Raw genomic sequence first — 17,888 nt, forward strand, 5'->3', positions numbered from 1 at the left:
ATGACTTGATACTTGCGAAATATCCTAAGTCATCATTTTATCTAGATCTTATCTTACAAGGCTAAGTTAAGCATGAAATTTAAATGTAATATAAGTTGGAAGAGAAAACAAACATTCGTTGGCATTGATTTGTTTTTCACAAAAGCTTTTGGAATAATCTATTATAGATACTTAAAACTATTGCGATATTTCGGAAGGAACACTAAATACTTTAGTGTTGTTGTTTTTTTTAATCTAAACGTGACGGACAGACAGACCAACAGACACAAAGCACAAAAATAAGTGTCTTTTATTCTGATGGGAGCACTAAACAAGAAATCAAATAAAATCTGATTATTTTTAAAAAATTGTGGGAACTGATTAGTACCACATCTAGCCGCTGCTTGTCACGCTACTGCATGAAAGGCGCTGCATAAAAAGTCCATTTTAAAATAAGTAAGTGATATTTACATACAAAGTGCATTCTTAGCCTTTATAAACAAAAATAAATGGTTTCTTTTAATTTTATTAGCTAGTTGACCAGAAAAAAAACACCTTTAACTAATATTTATATTTGTTATGAACATTTCTTGTACATTTTATAAATATATTTGACTTCGTGATACCGAAAATGCACAGAAAATTAGCTTTCTTATGTAATTGTTTTAGAATTGGTGCATTTTTATAAAAAAAAAAATCGCTTGCATAATTAATTTTATAAACTAAACGGTTTGTTTTTAGAAAACGAAAAGTAGCCGTTGAAACTCAACTTTTCATTTTTCTTCTAGTTTTCGAGATCTGAGTGTGACAGACGGACATTTCGCACAAACCTAATAGCGGATTTTCCCCTTACGGGGGCCGCTAAAAACATAAATCCACACCCTTCTCTACCCAAAAAGTATATAGACTGTGTGACCGACTGATTTTAACAACCTGATTTAGCACAGAGCGGACTATTCTCCTGTCAGATAGAATTACACATATATGTCTAGTCTACTGTACTGTGTTGTCGATGATGACACGACCAGCCCGCGTTTTTGTTTCCTTGCGCGTTGTGCATGGTTAATGAAGCATGTAAATAGCTCTACCTTTACACTTAGATAGTTACACAGATCAAAGGTTTCTCAAAACTAGAGCTATTTCGTTTTATTGTATTTCTTTGGTTACTAGATCTAGTCTTGCTTACCGGGATCTATCCTATGCTCTTAAGCGAGCAATTCTTGTATATATATTTAATATTAGGTGACCGAGCCTCGCTCGGATGAATAATTTGTGAAGGAAGGATATATACCCGAAGTCATTTTGGGAATATTGTTGTAATTACAAAATGAACGATGGGGTAAAGACTCAATCCGAAGAGTAGCTTTTTTGTTCTGTCAGTTCTCAATGTAATAGTACATGGCGATTTGAATAGAAAGTCCCCCCAACAGTAGGCCTATAGAAAACCACAGCTCACGTCTTAACGTTTTACATTGCTTCTTTCGCGTAAAACTATTGGGCTATTGTTGTAATTACGAAAATGAACGATCAGATAAAGACTACTAATCTGAAGAGTTGCTTTAGTGTTCTGTTAGTTCTAAATGTAATTGCACGTGGCGATTAAATATAAAGTCTCTTAAGTCTTCCTATAGTCTAGACCAACCACATCTCACATCCGTCTTATAGTTTTACAATCCATCTTTTGCGTAAAACTATTGTAGGCCTACTATTATTGGCTTGGAAGAAAGTCTTTGCAGTGTTACTTCTCAGATGGTTACGTTCAGACATTTAATTATGGAATTAGTATATTCATTATGGCCTTAGTACGAAACATCAAGTGATGCAAATCTCTACGTTATAGGGTAAAACAGGCACTTTGTGACAAAGTAAAATGGCAAATTTTTTCTTAATAGACTTAAATCATTGCATTAGTTTTCTAAAGAAACGTTTCCGTGGGGCACCTCTGTTACGCCGAAAAATATGTTCGTCCTCCATACGGGATACGTGCCCTGCCCAGCCTGACTGTGGGACTATAAGAAGTTCGCAAGTAAGGCGCAGAGAAGCTGTGTTATGACCATTTCCTTTGTTTTGGTACAGGACAGTAGACACCGAAGCATGAACACATGGTAATAATTCACCAGCAAAATAATAATAATAATAAGGCTTGTCTTCGAGTCCGAAAATTAATGAGGATTGCAGCTGTGACCTACTTATTTTGCCACATACAGGGCAAGCATTGTCCGCGGTGATCGATTAAGATTTTCTTTTAGCGTCTGTGTCTGTCCTCGGCAGCAGATTTTATTTTGGTCTCAAATGTGTATCCGCGTCATTTGTATAGATGGAATTCTTTAAGTCCGACAGTTACGCTGGACAGAGCAGTATCCTGTATGGGAGACGAATCTCAGACGAACGTATGCCAAAGGCAGTCTTTTTTGGTGAGCTAAAAAGTGGTCGATGTAACACCGTAACGCTTAAAAGACCAGTTTAGGCGCCAACTTGCCTTAGCTGACATAGAAGATAGCACAGAACGAGACAGCTGGAGGTCACCAGCAAAATAAACAACAATGTAAAAGGTATCTACACCACTCTACGCAATTAAAGAGTAAACAATTTATTAAGCACTTAAAACACAATAACTAATCATAAATCGGCACATTTAATTTCATTACTTTTCTTTCATAGTTCTATAATAAATTAATCTACAGTAAGATGGTGTGCAAATGTTTAATTAGGTCTAATGGTTCTTTAAAACTCGTTATTGTTTGCAAAGAAATATTTTAGTGTACTGCGATAAGCCTAGTGACGTAAGCAGCGTTTTTCCCGTTTACGTCATGGAAAATTTTCATTCATAAAACATTCTAGCCAAAATTAATTTTTCGATAATGAGGCATTTTCAAACCGATATAACGGTCGACCTCGAGTTTTCCCGATGTGGCCAATGAGTTGAGAATTTTTTTCTCACTATTATGCACATACCGTGAACTTTTAAAGAAAATCGTTAGAGCCGTTTTCAAAATAAAATTTATATATAGCAAGCATAACCATTGTCTGCAGGTGGTCGATTTAGATTTAGATTTTCTTTTCGCCGTCTGCGTTTGTCCTCAGCAGCAGATTTTCTTTTGGTCTCAAATGTGTATCCCGCGGCCTTCGTGAGTGACCTCCAGCTGTCTCGTTCGGAGGCGGCATACAACCAGGTGCTCTCTTCTATGTCAGCCAAGGAAAGTCTTAGAAGCGTTTCCGTGGGGCGCCTGCTACGTCGACCTTTTAGCTCACCAAAAAAAAAAAAAGACTGCCTTTGGCATACGTTCGTCTCCTATACGGGATACGTGCCCTACCCAGTGCAACTGTCGGACCATAAGAAGTCCCTCTATACTGTCGATACCGGCGTTGGCAAGGACCTCGCTGTTTGAAGTGCGGTCCTGCCACCGTATGTCCATGATGGCGCGCAAGCATCTTTGGTGAAAGCACTCAAGAAGTCTTAGTTGTTTTCTGTAAAGTGTCCATGTCTCAGAGCCATAATGAATATATTAATTACAATATTAAATGTCAAAAAGTAACCATTTTAGAAGTTACACAGCAAAGACTTTCTTCCAAGCCTATAATAGCCTAATAGTTTCACACGAAAGAAGCAATGTAAAACGTTAAGACGTGAGCTGTGGTTTTCTATAGGCCTACTGTTGGGGAGACTTTCTATTCTAATCGCCATGCACAATTACATTGAGAACTGACAGAACGAAAAAGCAATTGTTCGGATTGATAAACTTTACCCGATCATTCATTTTTGTAATTACAACAATATTCCCAAAATGACTTCGGGTATATATCCTTCATTAACAAATTATTCATCCGAGCGATGCTCGGTCACCTGATATTTTCTTTTATGAGAATTAAACTTTACTGTAAGATTTTCTGTTGTATAATAATAAGTCAATATATTTTTTCTTTTTAAATAAAATACCCTTCTTTTCTAAAGATTTTAAAACAAGTCAAAAACACAAACTGTCATGTGTTTCTGTAACCTACGGTCTGAAAGAAAAACTTTATTTTTACTTTAAAAAAATACAAACGCATATTTTTTAAGATATCTTTTTTTTTAATTTTATTGAGCAATAACGTTTATGTAAAAAAACATCTTCCTTATTACTGATTTTATTACGAAAAATTATGAAAATTTATTTAATTTTAATTAATTATTTTTTTATTTAAATTTAACGATCATTTAAAATTGGTAAAAAAATTATAGTTCAACTACTTTATTTTAGTTGAAACTTAGTTTTTATATTAACTTTTTAAATTTAATTTAGTTCCCACCACTATATTTAAGTAAACAGTGAAACGAAATCTTTTAAAACCTTTCCTCTCTATGGCAAACGAGACTTTTAATGCAACAGAAAATTAGCCTAATCCCTGTGTACGTCATTCAGAAATTCTTTAAATTGGCGATGGCCAAGAGCTTTAGCTGCTATAGAATTGATCCCCGTTAATCACCACATCTGATACTTTTCAAAGCTCTTCAGGAAATATCATCCTGGTGAACTGAATGGTCGGAATAATCTCATGATTCATTTTATCTTTCAAAGTAACGACATGCCCATTTCTCGCTTTTGTGTGACTTTTCAATTTATCTGTAAAAATCAATGTTAAATTGTTTGAAAAGTATTTCGGCGCGTAGGTATGTAGAAGAAATAAGGTTACACATGTTTGCGAGCGACTATCCGTGCTTTTGAGCTGTTTCTTTTCTGTAGTTTTGCATTTCAAACAAGTTGACTCATGCCTTACAAAGCCTACACTAAACGTTTTTGTGGAAGAGCTGCAGCCAAGGAGTCAAAAGAGCCGCATACTTTCACTTTTCTATAGCTTTTACAAATTTCACTAGTTGACTGATCCAAACTATGTTATGTTATAGAATGATAATACAAATTTCAATTTTTTTGAACAAACGCTATTGCTAAGGTAAAACTAATGCAATGCACCATTTTTTTTATTGTAAATGATTAGGATTTTTATTAGAATATTCTCTCCCATGAATTATAAAATGTATTTTTCTCTTAGTCAGTCTTTTCTCCCCGCCAGCGGGGTTTAAAGCTAAAAGATAAATCTTCAAAATGAAAAAAAAACAAATTTCGCAATCAAAATGCTATGAGCGTAGCCTAGCCTTTTGGGTAATTTGAGTTTAAATTTCCCTTCAGAGGGGTTTGATGTGAAAATAAATACCTCTTCAATATAAAAAAAGCAAATTACACACTAAAATTTATTGAGCGTAGCCAAGCCAAAGTGGTTTTGAGTTTCAACCCCTCTCCTCCATAAGGCTTTTTTAAAAGTTTAAAACCCCTCAAGATAGTTTTGAGTTTAAAATCCCCCTACAGAGCGTTTTAAGGTTGACAGCCTCTCTCTTGAATATTATTTCTAAAGCAAATTATAGTCACCAAATTCTATGACCGTAGCTAAATGTGGTTTTGAATAAAAAAAAAAAACTCCTGATATATTTTAGTTTAAAACCCCCCAACAGATGATTTTGACGATAAAACTTCCCTTTTCGATATAACATCTAAAGCAAAATAGTTACCTAATTCCAAGATCGTAGTCAAGAGAAGTTACATATGTCTACCAGTGGCTGGGCTCCATTAATAAAGTGCAATGAATAGTCATCTGCCGAAATTGAAAAGCACTAAATAGGGCTCTACAAAGATGGCTAAGACGGATTTTAGGAGTCAGTTATAGAGATCGGGTCTAAATCAAGGAAATCCTATGCCGAAGTGGGAGTCGATCCCTTAGTAAGGTTGTGACAGAGCGTCGCATGAGGTTTGCGGGACATGTTCACCGACAAAATGAATTACACATAATAAGAGTTGCGATGACATCCTAGTACAACTTGGCGCCACACTTTCATAGAGGTCCTCAGAGCAGGTGGGAAGAGGCTTCAGACATTGATAGTGACGGATTTTTGTGGAAACAGTTTGCCAGCCAATGCGCCGAATGGCGCGGGAGGGTCTAAGTCAGTAGGAATAGCACATTAGGTTTTTGAAATAAAAAATTTTAATAGCAAAAAAATGCACTGTAGGTACCTCAGAATATGCATTTAGTTGGCTTTCAATACCAGAAATAGTGCTTAGCGGCGGGGCTCCGCCAGCGCTGGGGGAGCTCTCAGCGCTTCCCCAGGCCCCTTGCTAGAAAGGGCCACGAGTCTACAATTTTTCCACAAACTCCAGGAGAACCTATTCAAGGGCACAATAAATAATGAAGGGTCAGAATGTAATAGAGATTAATTATGTACACACACACAGACATCCATCCATACAAATATATATATATATATATATATATATATATATATATATTGTTATAAACCTGGTAGTTGCACAGATGGGGGTAGTGGTGTGAGTGTAGCCAGCCGACGCAAATCGCCCCAGGCCAGCGCTAGACGAGCGGTCAACCGTGACGAGCTACGACGGTCGGCCGAGACAAGTGTCAACATGATGGTTTGGTAAGGATCGACTTCGTGAACAGAGCTCAGGAGCGTCACGAGGGTTGTAGTCATCTGACCACCCAGAATGGTCCAGCGACGTTATGCCCAGTTCTAGAAGGCCAGCAGGGACCCTATTTAAAGAGTGGAGGTGACACAGTCAAAAGGGCTTCACGACAGGTTCACGACAGGGGTTCAGAACACGGTCGACTACAGCACAGTTCAACGGTGTGGTTCTGTACGGACTATTACGACGGTTCAGTGCGGAGTACTGTCAAGTACAGTTGAGACGACTGGCGTCTTGATCTTGGTCTGCGATCAAGTTCGACACAATGAGCCTAGTGTGTGAAGTCAGTCCTGAACTGTTGAACCCAGTGCAAGCCCGGAATAAGACGGATAGGCCAGTGCAAGAGTTGATACGGCGGAACGGTGTTATCGGAGAGATATTTGTACAGTGTACGTGTTGCCAATTGTACAGTATTGGCTGTTATTTATTCAACCATTAAAGTGTTAAGTTTTTTTGGAGCCCTGAGTTGTCAAGTTCTTTAAGTTGGTGGTGTAAGGTGCAGTTTGCAGAGAGCCTGGATAGTGAGATTCGTAACAACTGGTGTCAGAAGTGGGATAGGATCGGAATCGGATTGGATCGGATCTACTATGGCTCTTCTGAAGCTGCTGTGCGAACTGGAATTTATAGAACTGAGGCGAGAACTGCGTGAACGAGGGCTGAAGAATGGCGGAAAGAAGGAAACCTTACAAGCACGCCTCCGAGGAGACATTGTGGAAGAAGGTGAAGATCCGGACACATATCTGTTTGAAATTAAACCAACTTTAGAAGAGCTCTTGCACCAACAGCTATATGACTGGAAGGAAGAGTTGCGGGCTATCAATACGACATGAAAGAAGTTTAACGAAGAGACCTGTACCAAGCTTGAAAAGGTGTATATCTCGGTGAAGGAAATCACGAGCCCCATGGAGAGAACGATGGATGTGGTGGAAGAAATCCCGTACGACCAAGGAGACTTGAAAAATAAAGGAGCTGCGCCATCGCTAAACAATGATCTACTACCCACCCACCCTGAGTTGTCAAGTTCTTTAAGTTGGTGGTGTAAGGTGCAGTTTGCAGAGAGCCTGGATAGTGAGATTCGTAACAATATATATATATATATATATATATATATAAATTTTCGGGGGAAGGCGGGGGGGGGGGGAGAAAAAAATCCAACCAAACCCCCCCCCCCGCCCATGATATATATATAGTTATATATAGTTACACACACACACACACACAAATATATATATATATATATATATATATATATATATATATATATATATATATATATATATATATATATATATATATATATATTTGTGTGTGTGTGTGTGTGTAACTTGTTTAGTATATATGGCCTATTTACTCCGAAGATCACCTCTTTATTCTACCTTCTACTCTCAGCTCAACATTGTGATGCTTCCATGGCAGCTTCAGACTTTACTTTTTGAGTTAACATTTACATGTAAATAATATGTAAATAAAATGTAAATAATATTTGCCTCATTAGGTACATCAAAATTTAACTAATACACTTATTACAGCACAGTAAAATATAGTAAATTTTTGTATACATCAACATTCAAATAATAAACTTACACAATATTATTTAAACTATCTGTCGAAGATCCACTGTGATTAATCCTGCTGCAATATGAAAAGCGTATGTTTAATCTTTAATTATGTTAATAAATTGGATATTCCTATTTGTATTCAAATCTCCATATGAATTAAAAAATGCTTAGTGGCTAGTAGACATTAAAAAAGACTTTGTCATTGATAAGAGAAGAGAAGAGAACTGTATAGGTCCAAACAAATTAAAATTTAGTTTGGCTACAATTGTCAATCTCAGCATAACTACTATATAGTTGCAAAGAAGAACATTCAAGTAACATACGTAACATACGCACACGCATACGCATGTGACCAGCTATTTCAGAATTAGGCTTCTTTGTACTTCTCGGTGACAACAAGTTAGATTGAAACACCCAGACTAAAAGTGGGATAAAGGAGTTAATAAATCTTTGTGATCTAGCCTTCATGGGGAGGAGAGAACCACGTTGTCCAGCTCTTATGTAATTGGTGCAGATTGCTTTTAAGAATCTTGTGTGTTTTGGACGTGGGCGTAGCTTTGGATTTATTTTCGGGGGGGGGGGAAGAAGATGTTCTTCCCCCTCTCATATGTATGTGTGCGTGCGCACGTGTATGTAATTTATCTTCTATACATTTATCTTTATCTTTATTCATTCGGACGTTGTTTGTACAATAGAATAGGTTCTTCTTAATGTTAAAGAGAAATAACTATGCACATGGGCGTAGCGGGTACCCAACCCCCCCCCTCGAAATGAAATCCCCCGGAAAGGCGGGGAGGGGGGGATCGGAATTTAGGGACTGATTTTTTGCTTTGATTCTATTTATTTTAGGTGAGATTTTAATTCTAAACCATCACTTAGCCCATCGTACCCAAGGGGGTTTTGAGTTTAAAACCTCTACCAGGGGTTTTGCAGTCCCATCCCCCTCTTCTATAAAACAAAATTCCCCAAAAATGTAAGAATGCAAACGACAATCCCCAAATTCTAAGAGCATAGCTATGGAAGATTTTTATTTTACAAAATTTTTTTACAATATTTTACAAAATGTACGACAAAACCCCCTCTTCAATATAAGACTATCCATACATCAGTCACTAGATTCTATGAGCGTAGCCAAGAAGGGATTTGTATTTAAAACCCCCCTCCAGCGAGGTTTATAGCTAAAGAAACACAACTTCAATATAAAGAAAACCAATTACACACTCAAAATTCTATGAGCGTGGCCAAAGGGTTTTTGTGTTTAAACACCACTTCAGCGGGGTTCGAAGCTAAAAAATAACTCTTCAATATAAATAAAATAGCAATTACACGCTTAAAATGCTATGATCGTAGCCAAAGGGGTTTTAAGTTTCAACCCCCCTTCAGCGGGATTTGAATCTAAAAAATACCTCTTCAATATAAAAAAAAAAACAAATTACACACTCAAAATGCTATGATCGTAGCCATAGGGGGTTTTGAGCTTTAACCCTCCACCAGCGGGGTTTGAAGCTAAAAAAAAAAATACCTATTGAATATAAAAAAAAAAAGAAAATTTCACACTAAAATTCTATGATCCTAAGCCAAGGGGGGTTTAGAGTTTAAACCCCCTCCTCCAGAGGGCTTTTTTTTAATTTGAAACCCTCCTGATAGTTTTGAGTTTAAATACCCCCATACAGAGAATTTTGAGGTTGAAAACCTCTCTCTTCAATTGTATTCTAAAGCAAACTAATCACTAAATTCTAATATTCTATGACTGTAGCTAATGGGGTTTTGAATTTTAAAAAAAAGTCCTCAGATTTTTTATTTTACTTCCCCCCCCCCACACCCCAAATGATTTTGACGATAAATCTTCCCTTTTTGATATAAAATCTAAAGCAAACTACAGTCATCTAATTCCTAGAGCGTAGCCAAGAGAGGTTGCAAATTTTTACCAGTGGCTGTGCTCAATTTGTAAAATGCCGAAATTGAAAAGTCTAAATGTGGCTCAACAAAGATGGCTAAGACGGATGTTAGGAGTCCGTTATGTAGATATGGCATCAGTCAAGGAAATCCTATGCCAAACTAGGAGTCGATCTTTTAGTAAGATTGTGACAGAGCGTCGTATGACATGTTCTCTGACCAAATAAATTACACATAATAAGAGTTTCGATGACATGCAGGCAATATATGTCATTAAGAATAGTACATAAGGTTTCTAAAATAAAACTTTTAATAGCAGGATAATGCACTGCAGATATCTCAGAATATTTATTTTGTTGGCTTTTTATACCGGAAATATTGGTTGGCGGCGGGGATCCGCGCTGCGAGCTCCCCCAGACCCCCTTACTGGCAATGGCAGGGAGTCTACAATTTTTGCACTAACTTCAGGAAGAATCTATTCTAGGGTACAATGAACTTCTTCTGAAAGAACGAAGGTATTAATTATGTCGCACCTATTGAATTGGTTGCTTAGCGCAGCGTTTATCACTAGGCGATGACGTCATATGTGCTATTTTCTATTTTCATGTGTAGGCTAAGGGAATGATCTCCCCTTGTTTCTTATCATTTTTTCTTGTGACGTAGAGTGAGTGCGCGTATGACTTTCATCATTAATCGTCTGTTTCATTCTCTCTATCTTGTACTGTAGAGACAAGTTGTGTTTTGGGGAGCACTTGAATTTCTCCTAGTGCCTTAGCATTTGCTTGGATATATTCTAAAAGGATAATCTTGACCCCTATTTAGGTGAGTTTTATTTTCACATTATATAGTTGTTTGTAATTGGTATCGATCGTATTTGTATTTTTTATAATTAGACTGGAAGATTAGAAGAATTTGTTCTTTATTTTTCTATAGGGTCTCAGTGTCAAGTCTCAGTGTCAGTCTCAGTGTCAGTCTCAGTGTCAAGTCTCAGTGTCAGTCTCAGTGTCAGTCTCAGTGTCCAGTCTCAGTGTCCAGTCTCTGTTTCCTGTCTCAGTTTTCAGTCTCAGTTTTCAATATTAAGATTTCAGCTTTAGTCTACAGGACTGATGTCTTCATCTCAGTTAGTCTGTCTGACGTTCAAATTTGTTTTCACGAGTCTGAGGTTCCAGATTCCAGACTGCGGGTTGCTGTGTCCAGACCTGGTGTTACAATGTGAACTATGAACTTTTGACTAATAGTCGTCGGTGAACAGTATCTAAGCTAGAGTCTAGATCTACGTATATTACCAGTTTTGGCGGTCAAAATAGGCCAATCCCAGTACAGTAGATGATCAGTAGACTCGAGAACCTCTTGTGGTGAGTATTTGTAATAACTGATCAAATTGTGTGTCAAAGCCAAGTGCTGGTGTATTAACTTTGCTACTTGATTATTGCGACCTAAGTAGGCAGGGCTGAACATCCTTCCATTATGTGTTTAATTGATTCACACACGGAGGCACGGTGGCTGAGCGGTAAAGCACTTAGCTTCCAAACCGGGGGTTAAATTCCCGAGGACTGGGATTTTTAATTTTAGGCACCTCTTAGTCCACCCAGCTCTAATGGGTACCTGACATTAATTTCGGAAAAGTAAAGGCGGTTGGTCGTTGTGCTGGCCACATGACACCCTCGTTAACCGTAGGTCACAGAAGCAGATGATACTTACATCATCCGCTTTATAGGCCACAATGTCTGAAAGGGGAACTTTAGTTTTTTTTACTTGCTCACCCAGATTTCCACATTTTCGGCATTTGTCAACAATATTGAGTTTTAGGATATGTTTCTCGTAATTTTTTTGTACTAATTACTCTGTTCTTTTGTTCTTTTGTGTTTCAGGGTAGAGATGATCTGCGGGAAGATTTGCGAGAATTTCCATAGTTTTTTTTTCTTCCCATTGGCGAATCTCATGTGTATGTTCCACTGGCGGATCCTTGGGGGGGGGGGGGCGGTAGGGGCGATCGTAGAATCTAATTGGTCCACTTAATTTCTCCTCCCACTTTCAAAATTTTTTGCTTAGAGCTTTGAATTATAGTTCTGTAACAAAACAAAGTTACAAACATGCCTATTTAACAAAATGTATCACTTACAAATGAGCCTTTTTTAAATATTATTTTTCCAAAAAAAAATTTCGGCGGCGATCCTCAATGCTTTAATCTAAATATTTGGGGTATCTTATCTTTTCAACGAACCAATCGATTGTATTTGCAATGTACTAAGGCCTGTAAATTCATATTGGAATATTTTTAAGTTAACATTATTCAAAAGGTTCTTTTTTAATTGGATAAATAATGAGCTGTAGATGTCAGGAGAATGCGTTTTTGCAGTGAAGAATGTATATATATATATGTATATATGTTAAATATACAATACTGTACTCGCGTTTATACATAGAGTTAGGGTTTACTAGGTGTTAGGGATTAGGGTTAGGGTTTGGAAAAAAATCCCCCCCCCCTCACTCCAAAGCTCTTGATCCGCTAGTGGTATGTTCAAAAGTCATTGTAGTCCCTTCAACTTCAATTTTGTCCATTAATAATGGAGACCAGTGACTAGTAGAAATTGGTAAATATAGTTATACTTTAGCTTTTTATTGGAGGTATTAGTAACCACAAGACCCCTCTTTGCTACTTTCATACGTTTTGGTGACTGTTGTTAATTGCTTTAATTTAATATTGAAGAAGATGTTTTCTTACATTGAAAAAATCTGTAAGTGTGGTGGGGGGGGGGGGGTAAACGCTTAGGAGGGGGTTTTAGGTTTAACGCCTCACCCCCCCCCCTTTGTTCCACACATAGAATTTGGTGACTCTTGTTTGATTTAGTTTTATATTGAAGTTGAATTTTTTTAACGTCAACAAACTATGCAGGGGGTTTTAATATCAAAAGCCCCTCTTGGCTACGCTCATGGAATTTGGTAACTTTCGTTTGCTTTATTTTTTTTTGTATTATAGGAAAGGGGATTTTAAACTCAAAACCTCTTTTGACTGAGCTGGGGGAATCGGTGGTTTAACATTAAAATCTCGCCTACAATAAACAAATTAAAGCCAAAAAACAGTCACAAAGCTACACCCAAATTCTGCTTGGGGGATTTCATTGGGGCGGGGGTTAAACCCCGACCCCCCTTTTTTGGGCTTTATACATGGTTTTGGAAAAGTATCTTTTATGAAAAGTTTATTTAAGAGATGGTAGCCATATTCGAGTGACATAGGGCTTGTACTAAATACTAAAGAACTAATTACTTTACAGCACCACTTTTATACAGAAAGAAAAGTTTGGATTTTTAAATATATTGTATAATGTACATTATGAATGGAAATGCATGAATTTTTTTCCCTTGGTGGTTATTGCTAAATAGCTATCTTTCCATCTGATTTATTAGTTTAGCGTTTGCTAAACGTCAAATAATCCTGTGAATACATTAATAGGTATAAATTGGAATAAAAATAAAAATATTTGTGTTACATTCACTCACGTGTTATTGATGTCTTCAGAATCTGATTCGAAGATTGTCATTGACGAAGTATTGTTAGATCGTGTCAGGATCTCATCTAGATTTTCAGCTTCGTTGGCAAATTTCTCTTGAATTATTTGATAAATTTCATTGTGCCTGTTTTCTAAAGCAATTTCAGCAGCTGTCCTTCCTTTAGAGTTTTTAATTGTTGTATTGGCATCATGTTCGAGAAGCTTTAAAGCAATATACATGTGTCCATTTTTACAGACTATCATTAGTGGTGACCAGCAGTCCTTGTTAACGTAATTAACATTATTGTCATAACTTAACAATATGTCAACAACAGCTTTATTACCATTCTCGCAAGCTTTCATTAAAGCTGTCCAGCCCTTTTGGTTACATTGGTTTACGTTGCATCCTTTTTTACATAGCACATGTATAATTTCTTTTTGATTTTCATTAGTGGCAAACATGAGAGCTGTATTTCCTTGTATATCTCTTTCATTTAAATTTGCTCCACGTTCAACCAATATATGAACTATTTCTAAAAGTCCGTTTTTTGAGCTAGACATAAGAAGTGTTCGGCCATCTTTAGTTTTTTCGTTAACATCACATCTGTAGTTTAACAGTAAGTCTGCTACACCAGTTCTTTTATTTTCTAAAGCTAAATATGTTAGATTGAAAATAGAATCCTTTCCATGAAAGCGAACAATGCAGGCAAAACGCAACAAAGTTTTTAATACAGTGCTGTTTCCTTTCTCAGTGGCTATCTTTAAAGCTGATGAGTCATTTTTTCCTCTACAGTTCAAACTTGCACCAGATTCCAGTAACAATTTTACAATTGATGCACTGTTATACTGAGCAGCAAACATTAATGCTGTATAGCCTTGGTGATCTTTCTCATTTATCAAAGTTACGTCGCGATGTAATATTAGCGTCACAATATCAAAATGTCCTTCAAAAGAAGCAATCATGAGTGCATTGTGTCCGGCATTATTTGTTAGTCTAATATCAATATTTTGGTTACACACAAGGAATTGAGCCACTTGCTTGCGTCCAAACTTTAAAGCCATCATCAGTGCTGTCCAGCCAAAGCGATCCTGTTCATTTAACTCAGCATGTTTATCAATGAGACATTTGACTGTTTTTAAATGTCCAAATTGTGAAGCGATAATCAACGATGTCAATCCTTCTCTATCTTTCCAGTTAACATTAGCTCCATTTTTTAAAAGTACTTGAACTGTTTTCTTTTGACCACTCTTACCAGCTAGCATTAAAGCTGTCTGACCATTATTGTTTATTTTGTCTACATTGGCCTTAAAATGTATTAAAGTTTTCACAACAGACGTGTGTCCGTAAAACGCTGCTAGCATCAGTGCTGTCATTCCTTGTTTGTTTGGTTCATTAATGTCTTTACCATCTATAATCGATTTGATTACTTGAGATGTGTTACCATTTTGAGCAGCAATCATTAAGTAAGTTGGGTCATTAACATCTAGTGCATCTGGATTTTGTATTGATATAATGTTATTTCCCATTTCTATCTCTATGTGATACTGCAAAACAAAATAATTAAAATAAAAGCAAAACAATTTGACGACATTGTTGTTTTTTTTAATTTAAATAAATGGATAATGAAACTTATTCTTTTTAATCTTAACTAAATAATTGGTGTAAATTGTACAAATAACACAAAAACTAAAAATATTGTCTTCAATAAAAAAGAATAAATTATTATTTCATGCCGTCAGTGGTGTCAATAGGAGCCGCACCAGGTGTACCTATCAGGGGGTAACACATAAGTGGAAAATAAATGAACTGTTGAAATACTAGACAATGTGGCCGTACCATCAAACATCTTTACGCTCATTTAATATATATATATATATTCCCATTTTGTTCTGCTACAAATAAGAATGGTCAATAACGCTATATACTTTATATCATCAGCAAAACGTTAAATCGTACTTTGAGTTACCAGCAGCTTTGATATGATCACTGCGTTGGTTAAAAGAACAACCTTCGTCGACGCTATTGAAATGGTGGCTAGCATCGATTTTAGTAGTCCAAACCGTTAATCTATATTTTCAAATGACAACAATTTTCAGACATTGAGTATTCCCAAAATATCACATGTTATTTATTTAAATTACAGAGAATCGGAAAGTACTATTAAAGAAGATACTGAGATTTTTTTTAAGAAAATGATTTAATAGAAAAAAAAATATTTTCAGACGTTGACTTAAAAAGTAAATTTAGCCAAGATGAAAGAAATGTTACGATGAGTCAGTCCATTTTAAGTGATTCTACATCGTTGCACAGGATTTACTAATTGAAATCGCCAACAGCAAGTTGTCCAATTAATCGTTCTATAAAATGTTTCCTAATGAGTAATGTAATAACTGAAGGGAGGCAACTCAACGAGACACAGATGTTTATTTTCAAGACATCACAAATACACGTAGAACAACATGTCTTGAGCACAGCATCTTTTCATCAGCTCTCACTTGGGCGGAAATTGTTCTCTCTCTCTTAATGTCAACATCCGACTTAGTCTTGTCACTGATAGTGCGCACCTTCTTTCTGCACTATCTTGGATGGCGGTGTGCAATGGCAAGGTTATAACATTGCCCCCTTCTTAGCATTTTTCGTCCCGAAAAGAAACAATGTAGTTGAGGTTTGACAGTTCAGTTGGAGGTCGATCCATGGGAGTCACCGGCAGCAGTAAGCGTGTTACCCACGAAGGCATCCGCACTGTTTTCCTCCGGCGCCGCTTTCTCTTTCTCCAGTTGATCAGGCTGTTGTTGAGACGATGACGTTGCCTTTTGACACACAAAGAGATAGTGTCAAGGACTGTTTTCCTGAACATAGCCGTTGCTCGGGCACGATGTTTCAGCAGACCCTTCTGACAGACGCCTTTGAAGGAGACTGCAGGTTCACATGCAGCCACGCTGCAAATGAAGTCCAATGCGCCGCGGTCATCCTCAGATAACAGTCTCACGTCCAGGAGATAAGTCTCACGTCCAGGAGATAAGTCTCACGTCCAGGAGATAAGTCTCACGTCCAGGAGATAAGTCTCACGTCCAGGAGATAAGTCTCTTCGAGTTCACGTTGAAGATGTCTTCCTCTTGACAGCTCAGATTTAAAGTGGGCTGACTGACATTCAACTATGCCAATGTCAATGATGAGGGCAGAAGTACACATGACTTGTTTGTAGTTTTCTTGGCATCCATATTCCCTGTGTAATGCGTCGCACGTACAGCTCATGCTAAACTTCTGGATGCAGTTGTCGAGCTTCAAATTTCCCTTATGGGCACCGGCTCATTGAGATACTGGTAACAGGTCCAACAGGAACAAACGCTTCAGGCACGTAACAGAATTCAGTTTCTTCATTAGTCTCTTTCCGTTCGATTTGGTACATCCCGTTGAGATCATCACAGCAATCGTTGTCACGTTTCTCGTCTTGAAAGTCACAACCACAAGACTTGCCCACAACACAGACACAAACAGCGCTCCAATCCCCGGCGTCTCCGTAACCACTGTTTGTGCGGCCACAGTCTTGACCACTCAACTTCTTTACCAACGAGTCTACAGGCAACTGCTCCTTTACCAACGAGTCTACTCCTTCTTTCATTCGAGACACCATTCTATCTACCTTGTTCCCCATACTGTTAATTTGTTCACACATTGCATCAATACCTCCATGTATTTTGCCAATGAGATCATAAATCTCCGGTTCAATTTCAAATAGGTAGGTCTCCGGATCTTCGTCTTCATCAATCAGGGCTTGCCGGAGACGAGCTGCAAGCACCTCCTTGCTACCCCCAAGCTTCAGGCGTCTGTATCTGTATTCCTGCCTTAGCTCTGTAACGAAGAGTTGGTCTAGTTGTTTCAAAGATGCCATTGTGATTTAATCCTACATCTTCTCGTTGAGTCGCCTATGATCCCACTTCTGACACCAATGTAATAACTGAAGTGAGGCAACTCAACTAGACATAGACGTTTATTTACAAGACATCACAAATACATGTAGAACAATATGTCTTGAGCACAGCATCTTTACATCAGCTCTCCCTTGGGCGGAAATCGTTCTCTCTCTCTAATGTCAACATCCATCCTGTCTAGTCACTGATAGTGCGCACCTTCTTTCTGCACTATCTTGGATGGCGGTGTGCATGGCAAGGTTATAACAGTATGATAAAATCACTTAATTGCAATAAATTGTATTATTTTTGTTTTCAACTATTTTCAACCCATGCTAAGGAAGTGAAATCTGAATTTGTGAATGAATTTGATAAGTGGTTGGAAATAATGATGTGTCTTTATTAAATAAAGATAAATTCCTAAAGATGGTACAGATCATGTTATCTAAAAATGACCAAGTACTGAAATCACAATTTGTTTAACAACTCACAAGACATAACACACACCAATCAGATGACAGTAGTCATAAGAAGGATTTTTA

At 37.3% G+C, this 17,888-nt stretch overlaps 1 protein-coding gene across 1 annotated transcript; it reads right to left on the reverse strand.

Moving 5' to 3' along the window:
- Positions 1-13,440: 13,440 nt before the first annotated feature.
- Positions 13,441-14,961, reverse strand: LOC129928526 (ankyrin repeat domain-containing protein 29-like). Its single transcript, XM_056043152.1, has one exon. The coding sequence runs from the start codon at positions 14,959-14,961 to the stop codon at positions 13,441-13,443; it is 1,521 nt and encodes a 506-aa protein (XP_055899127.1).
- Between the last annotated feature and the right edge of the window lie 2,927 nt (positions 14,962-17,888).

Source organism: Biomphalaria glabrata, chromosome 10 (genome assembly GCF_947242115.1).
Source record: "Biomphalaria glabrata chromosome 10, xgBioGlab47.1, whole genome shotgun sequence".
In the NCBI taxonomy this organism is placed as follows: Eukaryota; Metazoa; Mollusca; class Gastropoda; family Planorbidae; genus Biomphalaria; species Biomphalaria glabrata.